The sequence below is a fragment of the Corythoichthys intestinalis genome, chromosome 12, assembly GCF_030265065.1.
Source record: "Corythoichthys intestinalis isolate RoL2023-P3 chromosome 12, ASM3026506v1, whole genome shotgun sequence".
NCBI lineage: Eukaryota > Metazoa > Chordata > Actinopteri > Syngnathiformes > Syngnathidae > Corythoichthys > Corythoichthys intestinalis.
The window spans coordinates 584,478-608,129 of NC_080406.1; the positions used below are offsets into that span (position 1 = coordinate 584,478).

The following is a 23,652-nucleotide window of genomic DNA, read 5'->3' on the forward strand; positions in this document are numbered from 1 at the left end:
TTTTCTCGGGGGCCCACCTCCTTCAGGTCCTCCACCACAAAGCTGAGCTCTTCCACGTCTCTCTTGTTGCACTGCTTCCATGTTTCCTTCTCTTTACCGCTGGTGTCCCAGCTCAAGCGCTCCACCACATAATGTGTGACGGGAGACCCGCCATCATTTTTGGGAGGCTCCCAGCTTAGAGTCACAGTGTTCTTCGTCACCAGGTTGACCTTCAGCTTGGTAGGCGGGTCTGGCGGATCTGCGGGTGTAGACGCCAATATAGGTAAAATGTTGAAGGAATATTATAAATTGAATCATAAGTACGACTCTGAATCCAATGACTAATACACTCACAGATGGGGTCTCGAGCCCGGACTGGATCAGTGGTGACAGTAAATGGACCAAATCCCAGCCGGTTCTCAGCTCGCACTCTGAACAGGTAGTCCTGTCCCTCCAGGAGGCCGGGGACCACAAAGGCTTGACTGGCGCAGGCCGCATTCACCTGAGTGGCAATAGATATTTTCGCAATTGTCATTTCTTCATCTTCAACTTCATCTTTCATCTTCATACACTCTGACCGTGCTTTCCTTACTGTACCTTTGTCCAGGCCTTATCGGTGACAGATTTCTTCTCTATGTAGTAGCTTTTGATTCTTTCCCCACCATCGTTGTCAGGCAGCTTCCAGATAAGCCTCATGGTTGACCGGGTAACGTCCGTCACCTTCAGGTCTTTGGGAGGTCCGGGAACATCTGAAACCACGGAGGAAAGGGTTAACGACTCAGAAAATTATAAGCCTGTGGGATTCAGCAGCCTCGAAACAAAGAAGACGCACCAAGGACGTTGACTCTGACGTTGACATGTTTCTGTCCGGACTTGTTCTTGGCTGTGATTGTGTAGCGTCCAGAGTGGGTCCTCAGACTTACAGGGATGGTCACGACAGATGTCGTGTCTGTGGATTCAACCTGAAAAGACGCAAGAAGAAGTTGAGCTCAGGAACTAGCTGTTTTGTTTTCCGCAAAAGAATTCACCTCTGAATCCACGGGAAGCGTGTGCAGCTTGTTCTTCTTGTGAGATTTGGCTTTGCCATCAAAGTCCCAGGTCACCTTCGGTACAGGGCGGCCCTTAATGGTGGCGGGGATCCTGATTGGTTCTCCGGCACGGACGTAGAGAAGATCATCCACCGTCATGTCAATGGTGATAGACGGCGGGACTGAGGCGAGAGCGGAAAAATCATCGATGAGTAAATTTCCACAATCAGATAGCGCCCGGAAGAAAAACTTACGCTGGACTTCTTCGATCAAGACCTCGCTGGTGCGGGGGCTGGGGTCCGATTCGCCAATGTCATTGACTGCGATGATTCTGAAGCGGTAGCGCTTGAGCTCACGGAGGCTGGGAACGGTGAACTCGGTGGTGGGGTGCGGCTCTTCGTTCACCCTCACCCAATCCGATTTGCCCTCGTCCTGGATTTGGACGATGTAGCCCTTGATGGGGCTCCCGCCATCTTTTTCCGGCGGCTTCCATGTCAGCGTGACATTGTGCTTGGTCTTGTCGGCCACCACGGGAGCGGCGGGCATGCTGGGAGGAGCTGGGCGGGCACGAGAGAACACAAAACAATCATTCAGCCAGAGAGAAAGTTGCAACTCGACTGCTGAAGATGTTTCACCATGTCCAACAATGTCCAAGTTCTAATCGGGGAAGACTGGTTTCAAGTCTGAACTAAGTGAAATATCTGGTGAAACATCTTCAGCGAGCTTGAAGTGACCTTGAAGACCGGGAATTTGCACCGACAAGCAGTTGTCTCGTTGATTTTACTTACTCAGAGGGTCAACAGCAAAGGCAGGGTCTGATGGCGCGCTGAACGGTCCGGTTCCGGCCGAATTGAAGGCAGCGACTCTGAACTCGTACTCGCTTCCTTCAAACAGGCGAGTCGCCTGCCAGACAGAGTTTTAGTTGGAATGTTTTAGGAGAAGTCAGCAAGATGAAAAGCCCTACCTGGTATTCCCAGCCTTTCATGCCCCTCTTGGTGACGGGCATCTTGTTGGCTCTGGCCCAGTAGGCGGAGCCTCTTTCTTTTTTCTCTAGCCAGTAGCCAATGATCATGGAGCCACCATTGTCCCTCGGCGGCTCCCAGGTCAGGGTCATAGAGTTCTTTGAATACTCGGTGATGGTCGGTTTCTCCGGAGGGCCGGGGAGCCCGAAGGGATCAGTGATCTGAACTTCCTCTGTTGCGCAAGGGTCAGACTTCCCGTAACGGTTCTCGGCTCTGACACGGAACTTGTAGGACTTGTTGGTATCCAAATTCCACACCTAGGGGAGAAGACTTTATGATAACCTGTCCTAACCTCATCAGTCGAAACTTTGTTATCAATCTTTTGGAATTTGAAGTACTGTAAATGTTCTTTTGTAAAATAAGGACTTGCGTTTAAGAGCAGAGTCTGAATACTTTTGCCAAGCTGGGGGCTTTCAGCACCTACCCTGTATTTCTTGTCAATGACGGTGTTGGTGAGCTCCACCCACTGAGGTTCAGCCTCTCCTTCCTCCGGTTCCTCTTCGAACACTTCCTTCTTCTCTACGATATAGTTGGTTAGCTCGCTGCCGCCGTCATCCAGGGGCGCGTCCCAGTGCAACTGACAGGACTCTGCCTTGATGTTGGACACTGCCAGGTTCCTGGGAGGAAGCGGCCGGTCTGGGTGGAGGGAGAAGGGTTAGTCTTCTGAACACTGAACGGGCTTTCTGGGGTTAGCTTTCATCCTTGTTTAGCTCACCTAACACCATGACCGAAATAGTATGCTTGGCTGAGCCCATGTTGTTGGAGGCAGTTACGGTGTAGCTGCCTCTGTCCTTCCGGTTGGCCACCGGGATAGACAAAGCGGTCTTGCAATTCATCCTGCCCGTCACGGTGGTCTCCATCAGCAGAGATTCAGTGGGCTTGTCCAGCACCACGTCGTCTTTGGACCACTCCACTTTTGGGATGGGCAGGCCAAGGATGTCGGCAGGGATGTCCACGGGCTCGCCCTTTTTCACTGTGATGCTGTCGGCCTTGAATACCTTCAGCATGTGGATCTCAGGGGCAACTGACGGGCACCGGAACAAGAGGACATTGTCAAGTTACGTGGTTACGGGGGAGAGACAGAAGACGTTGCTTTGTGGATGGTGTGGCTATCTACTTGTGATAAACCAAGAACTACTGAGGTAACGAAGAACAAATTCCATATTTTAAATTGATTGGACATCTACTGCAGTAATGACAAAGTAAATTAGTTTAACAGCAGAAGCATGAAAAGAGCTTTCATTGCCCCTACTACCATTGCCTCTGGGTGGCCATGTTAGTAGGGGCAAGGTTCCCAGTGACATTGAAATGAAGTCATAACTAGCTTAAACTTAATTTTAAAAGACTATTTTATCAATGTCAAAGCAACTGCTATTTACTCATTGTCTGCCATTGACAGCACTAGAAGTCCAATCTATTGGAAGTGGGAGGGTTGAATGAACAAACGTTAATTGGCTACAACCCCTCCCCACTTCAAATGGATTGGATGTCTACTAAAATTCACAGCAGGAAGATGATTGGACGCCACACAATTAGCAATCTATCATCATCTTGCATAACTGATGGCCATCGTGGGTGGGACAACCAGCAATTGAAAACTAGATCTCAAAAAGCACATAATTTCTAAGTACTTCCCCATACCGATGGCGTCATTTTAGTGCCTTATCGGTACCAATAGTAGCATTGGTATTCCTGCAGCTATGTCATTTTGGACATGGGGCAAAAGATTCCGAGACTTGCCGTACCTTCATCGTCTTGGATGACCACGGTCAGCGGGAAGGATGGGTCGCTTTCTCCGATGAGGTTCGCACACTTAATCCTGAACTCATACATCCAGTCCTCATCCAGACCCTCCACCGTCATTGACATGTTGGGGCAGATCTCGGTGTTGCAAGGTTCAAAGGCTTGCTTGTCTTGACGCTTCTTCTCCACAAAGTACCCGATGACGGGACTGCCTCCGTCATTGCGAGGTGGCTTCCAGGCCAGCGTGATGGAATTCTTGGTTCTCTCTGTGTAGTGGAACTTCTCGGGAGGCGATGGTGGTCCTGTGGAACCGAGAGTGTCATGGAAATGGCAATCATTGACGTAGGATCAGAACAGAGGCCTCTAGAGTCAAACCTTGCGGGTCCACGGCAATAATGGGTCCAATCTCGACAGGTGGTCCGATTCCATACTTATTCTTTGCGCTGACACGGAACATGTACTCCTGTCCCTCCATTATGCCGACGCACTCGCATTTGGAGGAAGTGGTTTCGACAGGCTGCCTCCACGTGTGCATTTTGGCATCTTTGCGTTCCACCAGGAAGCCGGTTAGGTCACTTCCGCCATCATCTTCTGGGTCATCCCAGTTCAGGAAGATCATCTTTCTGGTGACCACCACTGGCTTTAGGTCAGTGACCGGTCCGGGAACATCTGCCGACAAAAAGGGTTGTCGTCGGTCTAAGTTCATCAAGCATGAACTCACCTTTCTGTACGTCTGCTTACCCATGACCTCCACCCGAGTGAAGGCAGACCTGGTACCGCTGGGGTTACATGCAGAGATCAAGTATTTGCCGCAGTCCTTCCTTTGTGCACTTTTAATGAAGACGATGCTGTTGTTTCCTTCGCTGAGAATCTCCACACGCTCTTTGTCAGGTTTGGCATCATCCACAGTCCACGTAATGGTAGGGTAGGGTTTACCAGTGACCAGCGCCGGAACGCGAAGCGTCTCGCCGGCTCTGACCACCACACCGTTTTTGACTAAAACATCCAGCTCCACCGTGGGCATTTCTGCAGAAGCCAAACAGCAATCGCAGGTGAAAATCCAAGTCCGGTCCAAATAATATCTAAACACTGTTTAACGTCCCGATCGTATCGGACTCAGACTTACCCGCGGGATTCCTGACAAAGACCGACTCGGTGAAACCCGGAGCTCCCTCTCCCGCGGCGTTGCAGGCAATGACTCGGACAAGGTATTTAGCTCCCTCGCGGACCCCATACACGGTAAATGCTCGGGTCTTCCAAGGGCGTTCTGTAGACCTGGACCAGTCTTTGGTACCGGCAATGGTCTGCGAAAAAAACCCACGGAATCAGTACTGTTTTCACATTTAATCGGAGTTCTTAGGCACCTTGTCGACATGGTATCCGAGGATCTCTCCTCCGCCGTTGTCGGCAGGCGCTTCCCACTCAACGTCAATTGAGTGATCTGTGGTTGCCACCACTCGAGGGACCGGTGGTCCAGGAGGTACTGTATGAATAAGGACAAAAGAATTAGATCTTTACTCCGATTCGAGCATGGGTTCGGCTTAGCTCTAAAATCCACGTACAAATTGGGGCTTGTGCAGTCTTAGGATCTGAAGGAACGCTAAACTTTCCGGGGCCCGCCTGATTTTCAGCCGCCACTCTAAAGATGTAAGTTAAGCCCTCAACGAGTCCTTCTACATTCAACTCGGTGGAAGAGACCATGTTTCTGGAGAACACATTGAAGATGAAGTTACACTAGTGAGGATCAAATTTTAAAGATAGTAATATTTCTTCAAGCGATCCTCCACCTGTTGACTCGAGCCCAGTGGGAGCTGTTGATCTCGCGACGCTCCACCCAGTATCCTAGGATGGGGCTACCGTTGTCGTCGGGCTGGTTCCAGACCACTAACATGCTGTGGGCCGTGACATCATCGATCTCCGGCTTCTCGGGTGCCTCGGGAGGTTCTGAGAAGAGGAGCGAGAAGATGTAAGTCATCTAAAAGAAGCTCACATCAACAGGTGCAATTCTTTATGAGGTTTTTCATACCAAAGGGGTTCTTGGCAACCAGAGGTTTGGAGATGCAGGGTGGACCGGCTCCATACTTGTTCTCTGCGACCACTCTAAAGATGTACTCCTTCTTCTCAATCAGTTTAGGCACCAGATAGCGGCATCCTCTAAGCGTTGAAGTGACACAGCTGTATCCGAGCTCTATTTTGGAGTTATCTTTCTTCTCCAGCGTGTAGTTAAGGATCTCGCTGCCGCCGTCGTCTTTCGGGGGATCCCACTTGCAAATGACTGAATTATTCCTCACTTCTTCGAAGCAGAAGTTGATCGGGGGTCCGGGAGTGTCTGACACCAAGAAACCAGGTTTAGGCCCCTGAAACCGACACTCTCGAGCTACCGGAATTCTCACCGAGGACGTTGACCTCGCAGGTGGCTGAAGCAATGCCGTGGTCGTTCTCCACCTTGATCATGTAGACGCCGTGGTCAACACGGAGCGAGTCTTTGACGATGGCAGTGGACTCGCCCCTTCGGCTGTTGTCGATGGTCAGCCGCTCGCCAATTGTCGGGTAGTCGGTCTCCTCCTCGGCCACCTCCTCCTCTTTCTTCTCTTCTGCATCCTTCACTGCTCCCTCCTCTGGTTCTTTCTTCTCTGCCTCAGCCCCTTCCTTGGCTTCTTCCTTCTTCTCCAGCTTCTTTTTCAGCGGTCTCTCCAGTCTCCTGCGTGGCGCCTCTGGCCGGATCACCTGGTTGTTCCAGTACCAGGTGATCTCAGGGTAAGGCGAGCCAGAGATGTTGGCCTCCAAACGGATCTCGCTGCCTCGCTTCACGTTAAGGCCAGACTGAAGGCTGCCACTCAGGAAGACCTTCGGAGCATCTGATAACAAATTAGGACATAGAAGACAGAGATCAGTTGCGAAGAGCTGCAAGTTAATTCTGAGAGAAAAATGAAGGGTTCCTCACCAACTGCGTCCAAGGCCTTGACAAAGAGGGTGCTGCGAGACGGATCGCTGACACCGGCTGAATTCTCCGCTCTGACTCTGAAGGCATAGCTCTTTGCCTCTGCCAGCCCTCTCACAGTGTAGGAAAGCACCGGGACCAGGAAGTCATTGCACCTCTCCCACTTGTCCTCACCCTTCAGCTGCCGCTCCAGAATGTAACCCATAATCTTAGCACCTCCGTCATACATGGGAGGTTTCCAAGTCAGCGTGATGGTGCCTGACGTGGGATTGTGGGTCTCCACATCCACCGGCGGATCAGGAGGATCTGGGGTCAGATGGGACATAGTTTTAACATTTCTACAAAACATATTAGGGGGTCATTTTGGGAGCACGCTTACGTTTCTGATCCTGTGCAATGACGGGGTTGCGAAGCTCAACGAACTCCCCCCCTCCAATCTTGTTCACAGCCTGGACTCTGAAGTAGTACTCTCCGTTGGGGATGAGGTCTTTGACGTTCCAGCTGACTTTGTTCTCTCCGGACATCATGTTGACATACGTTCTCCTGCCGGCCTCGCGCCGCTTTGACGATGAAATAGAAAAAAATGCTCTGGTTCATTAGATGACTGAGAAACAATGCGGAAATGAAACCGCATCGGCTTCTCAAACATCTGACATGTGGACCTAGAAACCAATGCGGTATACCCAGTCTAAAAGATGAAGCTCAAAAGACCTGGATCAAGGTGGTACAAACCTGCAGGACATAGTGAAGAATCGGGGTGCCTCCATCATAATCAGGAGGATCCCAGGAGACCTTACATGAGCTCTTCGTGATCTCAGAAGCCAAGATTTCCTTGCACGGGCCGGGAAGGCCTGGATAAGAAGACCGGTCAAAAACCCGCAGATAACAATACACGCTGACGGTCGGATGTTTGCTTACCGATGACTTTGACGTTGATGGTGGCGCTAGCGGCTCCGAGTTTATTTTCCAGAGTGACTTTGTACTGGCCTGCATCAGAGTGAAGACTACTGGCCACCTCGACATGACAGGAAGTATACTCTTTCCTGGTGAGAGCAAATTATTCCGTCACTCACTACTGGCACCAAGACGATGCAAGGCAAATTTATTTTAACAATAGGTGCAGCTATAAACATGGTGTAGTAAACAATAGTCCTGATAACTGAGCACATTTCAGATCTTCAGGTCATTTGTTCCACAGGTGAGGAGCAAAATGCTGCCCAAGCCTGCTTGCTTTTGTTCTCTTTCCCATTAGCCGTTCAGGGGTTCCTGTCTATCCGTCCTGGGAGTGGATCTCTCCTGACTGTGGTACTCCCCAAGGTTTCTCATTTTTCTCCCAATTGACTCTGGAGTTTTTGGAGTTTTTCCTTGCCGGCATGGAGGGTCTTAAGGATAGGGGATACCCAGGACTTGAACTGCATCTATTCATCTTTGTTGCTTCGTTTCTATTTGTGTATCATATTGCCTCTGTAAAGCCCTTTGAGACTTCTGTTGTGATTGAGGGCTATACAAATAAAATTGAATTGAATTGAATTGAATTTGGACACAAAGAAGACTGGCTGATCCTTAATCTTTCCTTTCTTGGCCCCACAAAAGATCACCACAAAAGGAATAAAAATTGGCACCCACCTCAAGCAGACACGATCGTCATCCTTGAGCTCTTTGCCGTCTTTATGCCAAGTGATCTTTGGTGAGGGCACGGCTCTGTAGGGAACCGGAATATCCAGTTTCTCTGTCTCCACGACCACCAAGTCCAGAGTCTGGAATTCTAGCGTGGGGTTGCCTGTGAAGAAAGACGACGGCAGTGGAAAAAACACAAACAAACAGAAGTCGCGACAAGCTAAGATCCACAGGACTTACAGTCCGAGTCTTTGGCGAAGACATTTTCAGAGATATCGGAAGGATCGCTGACTCCCACGGAGTTGATAGCTCTCACTCGCAAGATGTACTCCTTCTCGGGAACCACACCTTCCTCCACGGTGTACTTCAGCTCCTTGACGGGACGAGAGTTGACCCTCATCCATTTCTCCGTCCCGGCCTCGCACATCTCGACGTGGTAACCGGTGATGGGAGAGCCGCCGTCCTTCTGAGGAGGTTTCCAGCCGATGGACAGGAACTCACGGCCGGCGGCCGTCACGTGAAGCTCAATGGGAGGAGACGGGACACCTACGGAGATAACGGCTTCTTTTACCTAACGACTACAGTGGGAGAAGAAATTCTGGCTTTGTGGGCTTCTGTCAACTTGCCTGTGGGGTCTTCGATCGTAAGGATCTCGGTAGGCTCACTGGGATGGCCGATACCGGCCTCGTTTTCGGCACGGACCTGGAACTGAACTTCTGTTCCCTCTATCACGTCGGTCACTCTGTACTTGCAGTCTGGTCCGGACGTCTTTCCGCACTTCACCCAACGGGTTCCGAGCTTCTCCTTCTTTTCAATGGAATACCTGCCAGGTCCGTGACATCGGTAAGCCATCCGCAAAACACACACAACTTCAGATGTACTACCTGAGGATCGGTCTGCCTCCGTCGTTTTTGGGCGCCTCCCACTGCAGGTCCACGTATCTTTTAGTCACAGCGTCAACAGCGAGTGCATACGGCGGTCCAGGAGTAGCTAGAAAAAAGACGTAACTCTTTTCATGTTCAGCCAACGAGCTCAAATCGGATTCAATCATTTTACAGCAGAAACGCTGGCCGGACCGTCTCTGCCAACTCACTGAAAGTGTCCTTGGCCAGCACGGAGTCTTCCAGCTCGCAGAAGGGCCCGACGCCAACAGCGTTCTCGGCTGCCACGCGGAAGACGTAGAGCGAGCCTTCGTTGAGCGGTGTCACCGTATACTTCAGCTCTTTGACGGTGGTGTCCACGGCCTGCCAGCCTTTACGCCGGACGTCTCGCTTCTCTACCACATAGTTGGTGATGGGCGAGCCGCCGTCGCGTTCAGGAACGGTCCACTTCAACTCGGCGCTATTCCTGCTGATGCCGGTCACCTCCAACCAGCGGGGGGCAGAAGGCGGATCTGTGGAGCGGGTACTATCGTGAGAACTTTTTCACCACAGGCGGGACCGGGGCTGGATAAGCTAGGGATGTCCCAATCAGATATTCTTGCACGATTCACCTGATTTTGAGGATCAGCCGATACAGAGTCCCGATCAGATACCTTGGAAATGTATTGAGGAGAAAAAAAAGTGCATCCAAAAGTCTTTTCCAGACCCCCAAGTTGAACAAAACTATCCTACAGAAAGTATATTGCTGTCACCCCACCACCAAAAATGGATTAATAATTTTACATGACATACAAAAATAACAAGGACAAAAGTAAAGAAAAAAACCCAAAAAACTGCAATAGACAAAAAAAGGCCAAAAACACAGAAAGAATGCCAAACTGCAGAAAAAAATTAGCTAACCCACAAAAAACTACAAAGCTACAAAAAAAAAAAAAAAAAACTACAATCCACCCACAATTGGTAAAATTGCAACAACCCCCCCCCCCAAAAAAAACAGAAAAACTGCAAAAACAAAAAATAACACAAAAATAACCAGAAAAAAATAACAAAAAACAGAAAATTGCAGTTGAAAGTAAATCCGGCGACATCAACGGGACCCCCCCCCCCCCCCCCCAAAATCTCCCACAAAAATAACTGGGGAAAAAAACCCGCGAAAACTGGAAAAAAAAAAACTTTAAAAACATGGAAAATTGATATTTTAGTTTTAGTTGTTACAGGCCACTCATTGGCTGCCATTGACTGTACTAAACGTCCAACCCATATTGACTGGTACTTAAAAATAAAAAAATATATTTTATATAATTTTTTATTTTATATTATCATTACTATAATATATTAAATATATTATATATATATATATATATATATATATATATATATATATATATATATATATATATTTTTTTTTAATATAGTATTTCAAAAGCCGTTTTTTTAACCTAATTTTAATCCTTTGAAAATGACACGATTGGGCCCGATTTCCGATCGCATGATCGGATCGAGGACATCCTTAGATTAGATTGCGGGACTCGCGCTTACTGAGTCTCTCCTTGCAGAGGACCGGGTCGCTGGGCTCGCTCGGTTCGCTTTCTCCGGCCACGTTGAAGGCTCGCACCCTGAACGAGTACTCCTGCTTCTCCATCAGGCCCTTCAGGAAGTACTCGGTGGCGTTGATGCCCTCCGCCACGCGGATCCAATCAGTGGTGCCGCTTTTGAGCATCTCGATGACGTAGCCGTCGATCTTCGCGCCCCCGTCGTGTTCCGGCTTGGTCCACATCAGGAAGCAGGAGGTCTTGGCCACGTCTTTCACCGTTGGTTTGCCGGGAGGCCACGGTGGATCTGCCAGATCAGTCGGGAGTTTAGGAATCGGTACCAGATGCGACAAAGCGGAGACTCCAAAGTGTTTTACCGATGGGATCTTTCACAAGGATGGGTTCCGTTTCCTTGCTTGGTTTTCCAGTTCCGGCTAGATTTTCTGCTAGGACTCGGAACTTGTACTTCTTCCTGGTGGGAAGGCCTTTGACCCTGAAGACAAACAAGCATTTTGTTTGACCCGTGCCAAGTATTACCCCGGAAAACCTTTGGAACTTCTAGTACCGCAAAACAATAAACTAGTCGACTAAAGTCTAAAGTTAGCCACTATAAAATTATGCGAAGCAGATTAGTACGGCCATTATAGTATATGGGGAGAGAATACTTAAGGATTCAAAATATATTGAGCCCAAGCAGTAAAGCAAAACCCAATAGTACTTAAAAGTTAAATACAACTCGACCTTAGTTGTTTTCAAATCAAGACCGCCTTTCGCACTACAGGAAACCTCAGCAGCTGTAATATCACGGTTTAGTAGCCAGAACCGCAAATATTTCACATTTCCGCAATTAAGGAACTCCAATAATGCTTTCAGGTCCGTGGGGGAGTTCACAGGAACCATACGACGTGATTAATAGAGCCGATAAACAGTGTTGTTAATAACGGCGTTACTAACGGCGTTCTTTTTTTCAGTAGTGAGTAATCTAATTACTTACTTTTCTCATCTTGGCAACGCCCTTACCGTTACTGAGGCGGGAAAGGCGTGCGTTACTATGCGTTACTAAGTTGGTTGAATAAAAAAAAGTCAGAGAGACGGACGCACGGAGACAAGAGAGCAGAGCAGGAGTGGGAAGACGCCGTTGCAAACGCGATGCTAGGTGGCTCCAATAATACCTGACTGTAGCCTACAAACTACGCCCACATGATACGGTAGATATCACATATTATAGAACTAGATGCAAATGATAGACACGGCTGCATTGGCAACATGTTTTAAGGACTACATGCGTTAGTAAACAGCCGCCATCTTAAAGCAGTAGACCTCTCAGAAAGGCTCTGTTGTAGAGATCCTTCCTAGCAAACCTACTTTTTTTTTTTTTTTAATCTAAAATGGTCCTAAATCGGCAAAATCTTGACTTAAATCTATCTTTAAATGATGAAACAGTTTTAAAACTTACACATGTTGAAAGTAGACAGAAGGGAACTAATGCAATGGCGGGAGAAATTTTAACAACTTTAACGGTTGATTCACAACTTTAAATGACTTCCACACATAGCAAAGGTTACTATATAGTTATCGCAATACCCTTGTGTCTAGTTACGTGGAGGGTAAAGAATTGGGCTAGGGCTAATTGTCCCAAAAACCCTTTAAACTTCACATTGTGTGACCTTTTTTTTTTGAGGAAAAAAAAAACAACAACATGAAAATTATCACTAGTTACTTTGCCAAGTAACTAATTACTCTTAAATTCAGGTAGCTGAGTTACTAACGCAATTACTTTTTGGGAGAAGTAATTTGTAACTGTAATTAATTACTTTTTTAAAGTAAAATTAACAACACTGCCGATAACTGAGACTGCCTCGTTCCAGGTAGTCCATATCTCGCCAGCTACTGTCACACTCACCCCACGCTTGTTTTGTGCGGCCTTTTGAAACGAAAACCAACATGTTCACTATGAACTATTTAGATCTTATAACTAGATCTACGTTCTTTTAACCGATCATGTGCGAAAGTGGCTCGATTCATTTGAGTGCCGCTAGCGGGATCTCGTAAACCAAAACACAACACTTTGTGAATCCAGTTCCAAATTGGCTAAGCAACCTGTAGTTGGTATCTTTGATGGGTAGCTTGTTGCATCGGATCCATCTGTCGTGGTCAGGCTCGTATCGCTCCACCCAGTACCCAGTGATCGGGCTTCCTCCGTCCTCATCCGGCTCGTACCAGCTCAGAGTCAATGAGTCCTTGGCAATGTCAGAAGGCTCAAGCTTGTAAGGGGGGCCGGGGGTGTCTGAAAGAAACAAAAAAAAATGCACTTAAGCGATTAGAACAGTCATCTTCAAGGAACTCAAAAAGTGCACGCTTCCTAAAGGTAGAATAACAAATGCTTAGACTTTTAAAAGTTAAATATAACTGAATTCAACTTTCAGTATGTGTTCTCAAGGAAGCAAAAACTTGATCAACATACCGAAGGGGTATCTGGCAATAATGGGCACATGTGCGGCTGGTGGACCCACACCAAACTGGTTCTCAGCAAAAACCCTGAAAATGTACTCCTTGAACTTCACCAGGCCCGTTGCTCTGTAGGTGGTTTGTTTGACGGTAGACGAGAGACGGTGCCAAATCTCGCTGTCGGCAGCGCGCCGCTCGATGATGTAGTTGGTAACTCTGGAGCCACCGTCGTCCCGCGGCGGGTTCCAGGCAAGGAAGCAGGACTCATTGGTGATTTCAGAAATGTCAAAGGCAGCGGGGGGGCCGGGTTTATCTGAGGAGGAATACGACTTACAAACAAACCGGGACCTAGAATGTCCTACTGAAGTATCCTTATTTCCACCTACCGAGGATGTTGACCTCAACGGTGGCGGTGGCTCGGCCACAGCTATTGGTGGCCTCGATGATGTAGGTGGAGCTATCGTCCCGTCTTGTCTTGGAGACCGTGACGGTTGAGTGTCCGGGTTTGGTGTGGATATTAACTCTGTCATCCGCTTTAAGGACAAGATCAGCCTTCGTCCACTTGACCCGGGGCTCGGGTTTGCCCGTCACCTCGGCAGGGAGTTCTATCTTGCTACCGGCCTTGGCGGTCAGACCTGCAAGCAGCTTGGCATCCAACCGGATCTCTGGTGGCTCTGGAAAACGATCAACCGCAAAAATCAGATCACAAGGACTAAAGTGAACTCACGCAAAAGCAAGATTCACGCAATCGCTTAGTGAGGATTTTCACAGAATTTTTTTTGTTCCTTGGAGCGATGGTATATCACAAACCATTTCTGCAAAGGGAAGCAGTGGGTGCAGGTTTTCATTCCAACTGAACAAGAAAACACCTTTTCACCATTCTGCTGTCTCACAAGTGTAATCAGTTGAGTGCTGTTGCTTACTGGTTAAATAATCTGTGATGGATCTGTTAGAAGGGAAAGCTGCACCGACTGCAGCCCTTTGTGAAATTAGATTGAGAACCCTGCTCTATAATTTCTGGACAGCCAGAGAATGAGAAAAGATGCTTTCTCTACAATGCAGATTTTCACGTATAGTGGGTGGATTTGGAACACAGCCCCGCAACAAACGGTACTGGACTGCATTGCAGCACCAGCTCAAGATTGACTCTCCAGATCCAGGAAAGCATCTAGGTCTTACCTATGGGATCTACAGCCTGGATCTCATCCGTGGCCTTGCAGGGACGGCTGGCTCCGAGTCGGTTCAGCGCTCGGACTCGGTACGCGTACCACTGACCCTCGATCAGACCCGTGACTTGCAACTTGAGCTCTGGGACCAGGTCACCGCAGGGCTCCCAGCGATCGCTTCCTCTCTGGCAGCGTTCCACATTGTAGCCACGGATGCTGCTGCCGCCGTCGTACTTAGGAGGTTCCCACGTAAGGAAGATGCCGCTGGCAGACTTGTCTCTCCATCTCAGGTTCTCCGGTGGGTCGGGGACAGCTGGAGGACAAATCGAATGGAGGTTACAGAACCTCATTTCATTTATCACGGATGGATTGTTTGCCGACTCACTGGCAGGAGAGGAGACATTGACAGGCTCGTCAATGTACGCCGGCTCTCCTGGTCCGCACTTGTTGCAGGCCGTGACCTTGAACAGATACTCTTTTCCTTCGATCACATCGGTGACGGTCGTCTCAAGGTCCTGGATGCCTGAGGCCACCTGACAGAGGGAACGCAACGGTGACTTGCTGTGGTGAGGTTCACTTTACGGGCCCAAATTTTTGATCTTTTGTACCTTGACCCAGGTTTTTCGGGAAACCTCTCGTTTCTCCACCTGGTAGCCAGTCAGAGGACTTCCTCCGTCATGCTCGGGAGTGTCCCAGCTCAGGTGTACGTGCTCACGAGTCACTTCTGGAACCTTAAAGTCTTTCGGTGCACTGGGCGCAGCTGAAATGTAGCCGCAACAATCAGAGTCATCATGGGTGCTTCTTATTAGATCAGACAAAGAAAATGTCCAGTGCTCCCTACCGATGACATTGACTTCGATCTCTCCGGAAACAGATGCGACGTCGTTTTCCAACCGCAAAGTGTATGTTCCTTTGTCCGGACGGACGCTTGGAGTAACTACTAGCTCTGCGAAAGTGAACCTGGTGGCCACAGTGACGCGTTCGTCGGCTCCAGTGAGCTCCTTTTCCCCGAACGTCCACTGGGCGACGGGGACGGGATATCCGGTGATGGGGACTCTAATGGTGAGAGGATTGGGAACGATCACCTCCAAGCCATCTTTAAAGCAACTCAGGTCCATCGTAGGAGCGGCTGGAATCGAGAAGAAACAAAGTCGTGTCAGGTAAAGCGATTGAAAGGAATAAAACTGCTCCGTGTTCCACTCACTATGTGGGTCGTCGGCCAGCAGAGGTCCGATGACATTGGATGGGTCTGAGATTCCGGCAGCGTTTTCTGCGAATGCTCGATAATTGTAATATGTTCCATATTTGAGTCCAGAAACCTGAAAAGACAACATAAACAATGGATTTAAAGTATTTCAGTTGAATCTTACAGACGCTGTCCAGGACTTTGTACCTTATAGAAGAGGTCTGGGCAGAGGCGGGTGTTGCAACGGAGCCACTTATCAGTTCCGTCCTCACAGCGCTCCAGTATGTAGCCGGTAATCACGCTGCCGCCGTTACTTAGTGGGGTCTCCCAGCTCAGCTGCACTGAGTTCTTGTTCTGGTTCTGCCAGACTAGGTTTTGTGGCGGGCTAGGACGCTCTGTAAGAGACACATACAATTTGAATGTGACACCACAGTTCCCAAACATCCGGGGACTTACCAATTGCATCCATGATCTTGACGGGATAGGTTGCGGCGGTCGGTTTTCCAACGCCGGCTTTGTTCTCGGCCTTGACTCTGAAGATGTACTCCTTGTTCTCGATGACATCGTTTATGACGGTGCTCAACTCGTCAGCTTTTGTCACCTGGACCGGCGACCATTTGACAGACGTGCGGTCGCGAAGCTCCACGATGTAAGAGGTGATTGGGGAGCCTCCGTCTGACTTGGGCGGCTCCCAGGACACGGTGCAACCGAACTTGGAGACGTTCCCCACAATCACATTTTCAGGAGGATCAGGAACATCTAAAGACCACGAAATAGTTTTAAGATAAGAGACAATATGTGTGAACTTTATTCAGATATCAATTCGCGTATACCAAATTTGTTCTTGGCCTGGACAGGGTCTTCCGTCTCAACAAAAGGTCCGCTTCCGACTCTGTTTCGGGCGCAGACTCTGAAGAGGTACATGGAGTCCTTCTGGAGTCCAACCACGGTGTGCTCTGGACTCTCGGCGTGCTGCGTGGCCAATGTCCAGGTCTTGCGTTTCACATCCCGTCTTTCCACCACATAATCTGTGACTTTGCTTCCACCGTCATTGTCGGGTTCATCCCACGCCAAGCTGACTTCACCGTCGGCGGTGTCGATGACCTGAAGATTCTTCACGGGCCCTGGAACATCTAGGGTGACAAAAAAAAGGTTTTGGAATTCTTGTGCTTAAAGCTAAGGCGCAGACCGCTCCGCAGTAGTCACGTCACTCGGTGTGCAATTGTGTATTTTACCGTAGTTAACGAGAGATAGAAAATCATACCGATAACGTCCAGGTTGACGAATGCTTCACATTCTCCGTGTTTGTTCTTGACAATGACCTTGTAGCGACCCTCGTCAGATTTTCTGGGGTCCTTCATCCGGTACTCGGTGCATTCCAGAGAGGTGTAAATACTATCCTGAGGCAGACTCAAGTTGTTATACAGCCAGTCGGCCTTAGCTTGAGGGTAGGCGCTGTACGGGACCACCATAGTCAGTGGCTTCCCTGCATCTGTGACGTAGTTTTGGTCCGTGGTCTTTATCTGGGGCGCAGCTGCAGGAGCGAGAAACCGTGAGAAAAACCCAAACAAAAACGAAGAATATTGAGTTGGAAAAGGTGGTCTGTAGAGTAAAAGATAAAAACGTTTGGCTATCCTGAAAGATGGGGGCCTTGTATGTGTTTATTCAGGGCTTTAGCTACGCTATCACAAAGGCTAAATTTGTTCATCATTGTTTCTTACCCGCCAGCTCCAGCTTGGCCATGGCGTCTTTGTCCTTGACTACCACTCTGTACTGGCCCTGGTCTCGAGGACGGATCTCGCAAACCTGCAGCCTGTGCACTTTCCCTTCGCTCATCATCTGGTATTTATCTCCTTGCACGACGGTCATGTTGTTCCTCAACCACTTGACTTCCACTCTGTCCTTGTTAAGCTCCACCTCGAAGACCACGTCCGAGCCAGGTGGCTGAAAGGCATCCTGCGGAGGCCTGATGATCTCCACCGGGGTCTCTGTAAGAAGCAAACTGAAATGTGGGACAGCGGAGACGGCGGGACGACGCTAAGCAGTGCTTCGTGAGGAGTCTCACCTTCGACAAAGAGCCTGGCTTTAGATCGCTTGTCATCAACGCCGCAGGCGTACTCGCATTCGTCGTCTGGTCGGCACTCTTTGATACGTAGGTAGCACATATTTCCATCTTTTTCAAATTTGTATCTGAAAGAAAGACAAAGTTTCTTTTTCACAGATGAACATCATGAAGTTGGAATGGTTGAGAAATGTTGAATGAGCATAAGACTCGTGCAAGATGTTGAACCATTTTAATGTCCAGCACCTGGGTCCTTCTCTGATCTCACGTCCGTCCCGGTACCACTTGACCTCGGCTTTCTCTTTGGTCAGCTTGCAGGCGAACTCGGCATCCTCAAACTCAGTGATGGTCTGGTCCTTCAGGTGCATGGCGAAATCGGTGGGCGCCTCGCTGATGATAAGCTCTGCCGTGGACTTGTCCTCACCAGCGACTACGGTGTACTGGCCCTCGTCCGCCAGCGTGCAGTCCTTGATGGTCAGCGTGTGCTTTACCTTGTCCACGCGGTAGACCAAGCGTTTGCTGAGGACCACCTCCTCGCCGGCCTTCAACCACTTCAGAGTTACATTGTGGAGGTTGACCTTGCAAGAGAAGCTGACTGTCTTCTTTTCCTGGGTGTCCACATCCTCCAGAGGAACAACAATCCTCAAACGCTCCTCTGAGGACACAAAAATCAGACATGAGCTAAATCCTAGCTAAACAAGCAGATGCATTTTCTGGAAAAATTGTACGGGGATGTCTTGCTGTCTCTCCCGTGGGCCACTTCACATACCTTTGACGAGCAGTTCACAGGAGCTTTTGACCTGCTCGCCTCTGTGATTGCTCAGGTGGATGCTGTAGTTGGCCACGTCGCCCTTCTGTGCGTCTTTGATCCTCAGCGAGAAGATGTTGTCGCGCTGGGCCATGGCATACTTGCCGCTCTCGAAAATGGTCTCGTCATTCTTCAGCCACTTGGCCTTTGCCCCCTCGTTGTTCACTTCACAGTTCAGCACTACTTCCTGGCCTTCCCCGGCTTCCGTGTCCTTCAGTGGCGTTATGATCTTCAGTTTCTCTGCAGACCACATTGCAATTAGCCTCGTGCACATCTGTCGACCATCTCACAAAAAACATGGCCTGACCATAATCTAATCTGATTCTAGGTTTACTTACCCAGTACGGTGAGCTGGGCACTTGCCCTGGTGGTTCCAATCATGACCACATACTTGCACTCGTCGCTGAGCTCACATTTCTTGATGAGCAAAGTCCTTCTCTTGCCGTCGCTGATCATCTGATACTTGTCCCCAGCCTCTATCTCCTTTTCATCCTTCAGCCATTTGACCTCAAAGGTGTCTTTGGACACAGTGCAGGTGAACTCGGCCTTTTCGCCCTCGACCACCTCCACGCTGCGAGGCCTGGACAGGAACTCGGCTGCCAGTTCTGCAACACAAGAACGCGGCGAGATTAGTTTAGAATTGATAAACACGAAGCAAGCAAGCGCATACCGTTAATCTTGAGATTTCCGGAGGTTCTGACTCTGGGACTGAGCCTGCAGTTGTACTCTCCAGCATCGGACATCTTCAGGTCCTGAATGAGGAGGATCCTTCTCCTGCCGTCCATGATGTGCTCGTAGCGGCCACCCTCCGGCAACTCCTCGTCGCCCTTGTACCAGGTGACGTCGGCATCAGGTTTGGAAATTTCACAGATCAGCTTCACGCTGTCCGTCTCGGTTCCTTCCACGTTGGACAAGTTCTTGGTGAATCTGGCCTCCTCCTCTGTGAGAAACCACCACCAGCTTGAGTCCAAGTATCTTTAGAGTTGTTGTAAAAGGTTCTTCTTACCAATGACAGTTAGCATGCCAGAGGTCTTGGCGGTCTTGGCATCACATTCATATTCAGCCTCATCATCCATCACTGACTTGTGGACAACGAGCACGTGCTGGCGTCCCTCAGCGATAATTTCGTACTTCTTCCCTTTTCTGATTTCACTTCCGTCCTTGAACCAGAGAACCTGTAAAGAGGACGTGAGATGTGAGAGGGTCACACACGGCAGACGATTGCAAAGGGGGACGACTGTGACAGCAGACTAACACAAGCACTTACCTTGACATTGTCTCTTGAAACTTCACACTCAAACCTGGCGGATTCCTTCTCTTGCACCTCCACATCATGGAGTGGCTTGGAGAACTCCACGCGAAGAGCTTTGGTCAGACACAGAGAAGTTAGCCCACCTCAATCTTTGTTTGTGAAGGGCTCCCAATATACCTCGAGGAACATATTCTGAATATATTCTGGTAGAACACTTAGAAAAGGGAAGTTTCTGGTGGATTTCTGACTTAACCTGAAAGCTCTTCTTACCATTGAACAGAACGTGAACCCAAAAAAGTCCAGATCAGTTCAAGTCAGGCCACGTCAATCCTTAACTGAAGTGTTCACAATGGCCTCCTTGTGGACCTTTTAAAACGTTTCAACTCCAAATTGATTTCATTCAACTCTAAGGCAGTCTTGAATTCATAGAACTCCAGGAACATTTTCCGTTTTTTGTGACTACCTGACTCAAAACTTAAACGATTTTACCGTCTGAGAACAGCAAGTAGTCCCCCTAGGTGAACTACAGCCAGTTCTGTTTGTCCTAAAGTGTTCTCAGAGGCTCCACATTCTGAAAAAGAAGGTACTCACGTTCAACGTTGAGGAAGCAGGAAGTCTTGAATTCTTTGGCGGCACAGGAGAAGGTTCTGGAGTCGTCAAGAGTGCATCCGTGGATGAGCAGCGTCCGCTTGCGTCCGTCTGTCAGCATCTCGTGTTTTTTGCTCTTGCGGATCTCCTGTCCGTCTCTGAACCACTGCACCTCAGCGTTTTCCCGGGAGACTTCACAATCCAGAGTGGCGGTCGACTCCTCCTCCACAGTCTGGTCCTCCAGCGGCTTTGTGAACTCCACTGGCGGCTCTGGATAAAAGATGGCATCAATGAGGAGGCGGGACATGTTAGTGGGCCAGCGTCGGCTTTCGGAGACCCACCTCTGACGATGAGTCTGGCTTCAGTCTGGCAGTCTTTAGTGGTGAGCCGGACTTGTCCCGCTTCATTTAGCTGGACATCTCTCAGGGTTAGGCTGTGGACTTTACCCTCTGACTTCAGCAGTACCTGCAGGTCAACGTGGGAACATCAGCCTCTGCCCTCATTACCTCATCTAAAACACTATGCGTTACTATAATCTACATGTAAATACATTAAAATCAATAGGAAGTGATGTGCGGGAGTTTGCTGACCAGCAGAGCAAAGTATCCCCATACAATCTCTCCAAAAATAGCATTTTCTTGTTGATTTAGTGTTTATTCCCATGTAAATAATTTATTAAATGGTTTTATTAATCAAATACCATTTAAAAATAGCTTTTAAAACTAATCACTTTCCATTTTTTAATGCTCCATTTTTTTGTAGCAATGGCACGATCTTACAACAGGAGAGACTCATTGTTAAAATATGATAAGAATTAATAACAAACAAAACACTAAATGTGTACTATTTGTACTAAATGTCAAATGTAATGCTTTATTTTCTCTTCGCGTGTTGTTTTGAAAACTTCAACATGGGTGTACATGACCTAATCTGAGTGAAACTAACAGCACTTTCTTTCCATTGGGTAGCAGCAGCATTAAGAGAGTGAAGGTGTGAAAATTGGGCGGTCACCTGCCACCTGCTCGCTTAAAAATAGATGGAAAAGAGCTGGCTCTGCAAAACTGGCCTATGGCCGGCCTTATAAGCACACGCGCCACCACGCAAATAGTGAGAAAGAGGAAATGCGGCAAAGAGACTCACCCGGTCACTGGGCTCCAATTTGACGCCCTCCAGGAACCACTCCACAGGGACATCCTCGTAAGACAGCTCGCACTCGAAGGCGGCCGTCTCGCCGGCTGTCACCGTCACGTCGCTCAGCGGCCGCATGAGGCTGACCACTCGGGCTGGGGGGCGAGGACAAGACATCCTGGGTAAGGGCTAATTCAGCAACCCGCGGGTGCGCCACCAAAAAGAAACAAATTCCCAGAGAGGACTGCTCGGGGCGGTCGCTGGAAGCCCGCGGGACAACTGCCGGCGAGCAGCAGGGAGGGGCGGCCCATTAACGTACAACCCGGCAGCGATTGGCCAGGTCGGGACGCGGTGGATAAGGCGCGTCACTTCCAAAATAAGCAAGCATGGGCCAAGAGCGGGGAGAGGGAGGGGCCACGGCCAATCTGCTCCTGTCAATCAGCTCTCACTAAATGTCTTCGATAATATGCCCCCCACCCCACCCCAATATCTCGAGTGTCATTTGCATTTCCATTTCCATTGAAGGCTTATTTAATTACATCTGTAATACTCGTATAGTCGTGATATATTTATAATGAACATGGAGGGGTTATTACAGATTAGGTTCTTATATTTAACAATTAGGAGTTGTAACCGTGTAACCGTGGCACACGATGTGATCTGTCCCTCGTCCACGTAAACACTTGAACCCGTGCCCCACAGCGCAGTCAGCACGGCACGTGGGTGCAATACCCGCTCGGCCAAAAAGCCCAGGCTAGCAGCTCTATCTGCTAGCGTGCTGTCTTGAAGTCATCGGCTAGGAGGTTTCATATGCAACCTACAACTTGTATCCGTTACACCTATCGTCCATGATTTTGGAATGTGGCAGAAAATACCCGAAATATAACCCATAGAGTTTGCATGTTGAACCTCTGAAGTGCGAGGTGAAAATGTCAACCGTTTGGCCAAATGCCACACACATAAACACACAGAAACATTGTGTCACCTTTGACGCGAAGTTGAGCTGACGACGTGGCGTTGGCGGCAGCAAAGTCAACTTTTCCTGCCATGTCCTTGCGGCAGTTGAAGAGGACCAAGGTGTGCCTCACGCCTTGCTCCTTGATTTCCACGTCCTGAAGAACAACAAGTCACGAAATGCCAGAAATGACGCAGGGAGGGATGACGGAGGGGGGCAAGGGGAGCTCACGGCGGAGGGGTGAAGGGTCTCGCCCTTCAGCTTCCAGATGGCGTGGAGGTCTTCCTCGGAGATCTCCGTCTCGAACTTGGCCGTCTCGGTCTCGGTGACTTCCACGCTGTAGAGTGGACGAATCACCTTGATGTCGCGCTCTGCCATGCGTGGAAAGATGTTAGCGTTAGTACTGCAAGAGATTATTGCTACGGTGACACTGAGGAGACATCGGTGTTGGGTTGGAGAGATTGGAATTTGGATTCGGGTTTCGCATTCCGGAAAAGGTACACGTTGACAATTTATAAGAAGGAGTAAAAATGAGGACCAACAAAGCTTCAATCATTCACTTAATCCACCAGTAGGAGGTTATCTGGTTCTCCAAAAATTGTACACCATTTAAAGACTCATGACATTCACGATCATGCCAGAAGTTAAGGGGTCACATTGACAATTTATAAAAGGAGGAAAAATCGGGACCGACAAAGATGGAACCATGCACTCAGTCCACGCAAATGAAAATGTCTGGTTCTCCCAACACCTTACACTGTTTAAAGAGTCGTGACCCCAGAGGTTAAGGAGATTTGGGTCCTGCATTCTGGAACAACTACACGTTGACAATTTATAAAAGCAGGAAAAATTGGGACCGGCAAAACTAGAACCCTGCACTTAAACCACGTGTATGAAATTGTCTGGTTCAACAGAAATCTTCCACGGTTTAAAGACTTCATGACTTTAACAATCATGCCAGAGGTCATGGGTATTTGAGTCTCTAATCTCTAAGGGGCCAGCGCAAGCATTACCTTCTATGTTGAGTTGGGCCGTGGTTTTATCGGTGCCACAGTCGCACGTGAAGGCTCCCTTGTCGCTCTTGGCCGCTTTGCGGATGACCAGGATACGCTTTCTCCCATCTGACTTGATCAGAGTATTCTTGGAGGCAGAGATTTCATGACCATCTTTGAACCAGCGGACCTCGCCGTGGGCCTTGCTCAGCTCACAGGAAAGGACCACCTCATCCTTTTCAATAGCTGTGTAGTTTTGGAGTTTGCGTGTGAAGTAGAGGTCTCCCTCTGCAGGACGTTCAAGGTTGTTGATGACAACCGTAA

The 23,652-nt window shown here is 48.9% G+C and overlaps 1 protein-coding gene across 18 annotated transcripts in view; it reads right to left on the reverse strand.

Moving 5' to 3' along the window:
- The window catches only part of ttn.2 (titin, tandem duplicate 2), a 205,810-nt gene that overhangs the window by 75,951 nt on the left and 106,207 nt on the right, over positions 1 to 23,652 (reverse strand). For all 18 annotated transcript variants that reach the window (XM_057851521.1, XM_057851523.1, XM_057851526.1 and 15 more), the window contains 56 exons: positions 23,350 to 23,616; positions 22,568 to 22,707; positions 22,367 to 22,493; positions 21,394 to 21,536; positions 20,595 to 20,718; positions 20,257 to 20,523; positions 19,681 to 19,778; positions 19,420 to 19,588; positions 19,084 to 19,353; positions 18,752 to 19,018; positions 18,375 to 18,653; positions 17,852 to 18,260; positions 17,609 to 17,733; positions 17,265 to 17,531; positions 16,808 to 17,077; positions 16,377 to 16,676; positions 16,000 to 16,302; positions 15,751 to 15,938; positions 15,562 to 15,676; positions 15,199 to 15,486; positions 14,966 to 15,117; positions 14,743 to 14,890; positions 14,371 to 14,670; positions 13,578 to 13,865; positions 13,208 to 13,504; positions 12,844 to 13,030; positions 11,121 to 11,236; positions 10,751 to 11,050; positions 9,424 to 9,723; positions 9,215 to 9,320; positions 8,957 to 9,153; positions 8,571 to 8,876; positions 8,340 to 8,493; positions 7,632 to 7,756; positions 7,446 to 7,564; positions 7,093 to 7,273; positions 6,717 to 7,019; positions 6,166 to 6,630; positions 5,799 to 6,101; positions 5,560 to 5,716; positions 5,335 to 5,477; positions 5,137 to 5,255; positions 4,899 to 5,076; positions 4,514 to 4,798; positions 4,148 to 4,441; positions 3,775 to 4,074; positions 2,745 to 3,053; positions 2,454 to 2,665; positions 1,972 to 2,286; positions 1,796 to 1,910; positions 1,262 to 1,564; positions 1,008 to 1,189; positions 812 to 941; positions 577 to 728; positions 334 to 481; positions 18 to 238 (listed from right to left, as the gene is read on the reverse strand). In XM_057851521.1, coding sequence (XP_057707504.1) covers positions 18 to 238; positions 334 to 481; positions 577 to 728; positions 812 to 941; positions 1,008 to 1,189; positions 1,262 to 1,564; positions 1,796 to 1,910; positions 1,972 to 2,286; positions 2,454 to 2,665; positions 2,745 to 3,053; positions 3,775 to 4,074; positions 4,148 to 4,441; positions 4,514 to 4,798; positions 4,899 to 5,076; positions 5,137 to 5,255; positions 5,335 to 5,477; positions 5,560 to 5,716; positions 5,799 to 6,101; positions 6,166 to 6,630; positions 6,717 to 7,019; positions 7,093 to 7,273; positions 7,446 to 7,564; positions 7,632 to 7,756; positions 8,340 to 8,493; positions 8,571 to 8,876; positions 8,957 to 9,153; positions 9,215 to 9,320; positions 9,424 to 9,723; positions 10,751 to 11,050; positions 11,121 to 11,236; positions 12,844 to 13,030; positions 13,208 to 13,504; positions 13,578 to 13,865; positions 14,371 to 14,670; positions 14,743 to 14,890; positions 14,966 to 15,117; positions 15,199 to 15,486; positions 15,562 to 15,676; positions 15,751 to 15,938; positions 16,000 to 16,302; positions 16,377 to 16,676; positions 16,808 to 17,077; positions 17,265 to 17,531; positions 17,609 to 17,733; positions 17,852 to 18,260; positions 18,375 to 18,653; positions 18,752 to 19,018; positions 19,084 to 19,353; positions 19,420 to 19,588; positions 19,681 to 19,778; positions 20,257 to 20,523; positions 20,595 to 20,718; positions 21,394 to 21,536; positions 22,367 to 22,493; positions 22,568 to 22,707; positions 23,350 to 23,616 — 12,326 coding nt within the window. The remainder of the gene's footprint in view (positions 1 to 17; positions 239 to 333; positions 482 to 576; positions 729 to 811; positions 942 to 1,007; positions 1,190 to 1,261; positions 1,565 to 1,795; positions 1,911 to 1,971; positions 2,287 to 2,453; positions 2,666 to 2,744; positions 3,054 to 3,774; positions 4,075 to 4,147; positions 4,442 to 4,513; positions 4,799 to 4,898; positions 5,077 to 5,136; positions 5,256 to 5,334; positions 5,478 to 5,559; positions 5,717 to 5,798; positions 6,102 to 6,165; positions 6,631 to 6,716; positions 7,020 to 7,092; positions 7,274 to 7,445; positions 7,565 to 7,631; positions 7,757 to 8,339; positions 8,494 to 8,570; positions 8,877 to 8,956; positions 9,154 to 9,214; positions 9,321 to 9,423; positions 9,724 to 10,750; positions 11,051 to 11,120; positions 11,237 to 12,843; positions 13,031 to 13,207; positions 13,505 to 13,577; positions 13,866 to 14,370; positions 14,671 to 14,742; positions 14,891 to 14,965; positions 15,118 to 15,198; positions 15,487 to 15,561; positions 15,677 to 15,750; positions 15,939 to 15,999; positions 16,303 to 16,376; positions 16,677 to 16,807; positions 17,078 to 17,264; positions 17,532 to 17,608; positions 17,734 to 17,851; positions 18,261 to 18,374; positions 18,654 to 18,751; positions 19,019 to 19,083; positions 19,354 to 19,419; positions 19,589 to 19,680; positions 19,779 to 20,256; positions 20,524 to 20,594; positions 20,719 to 21,393; positions 21,537 to 22,366; positions 22,494 to 22,567; positions 22,708 to 23,349; positions 23,617 to 23,652) is intronic.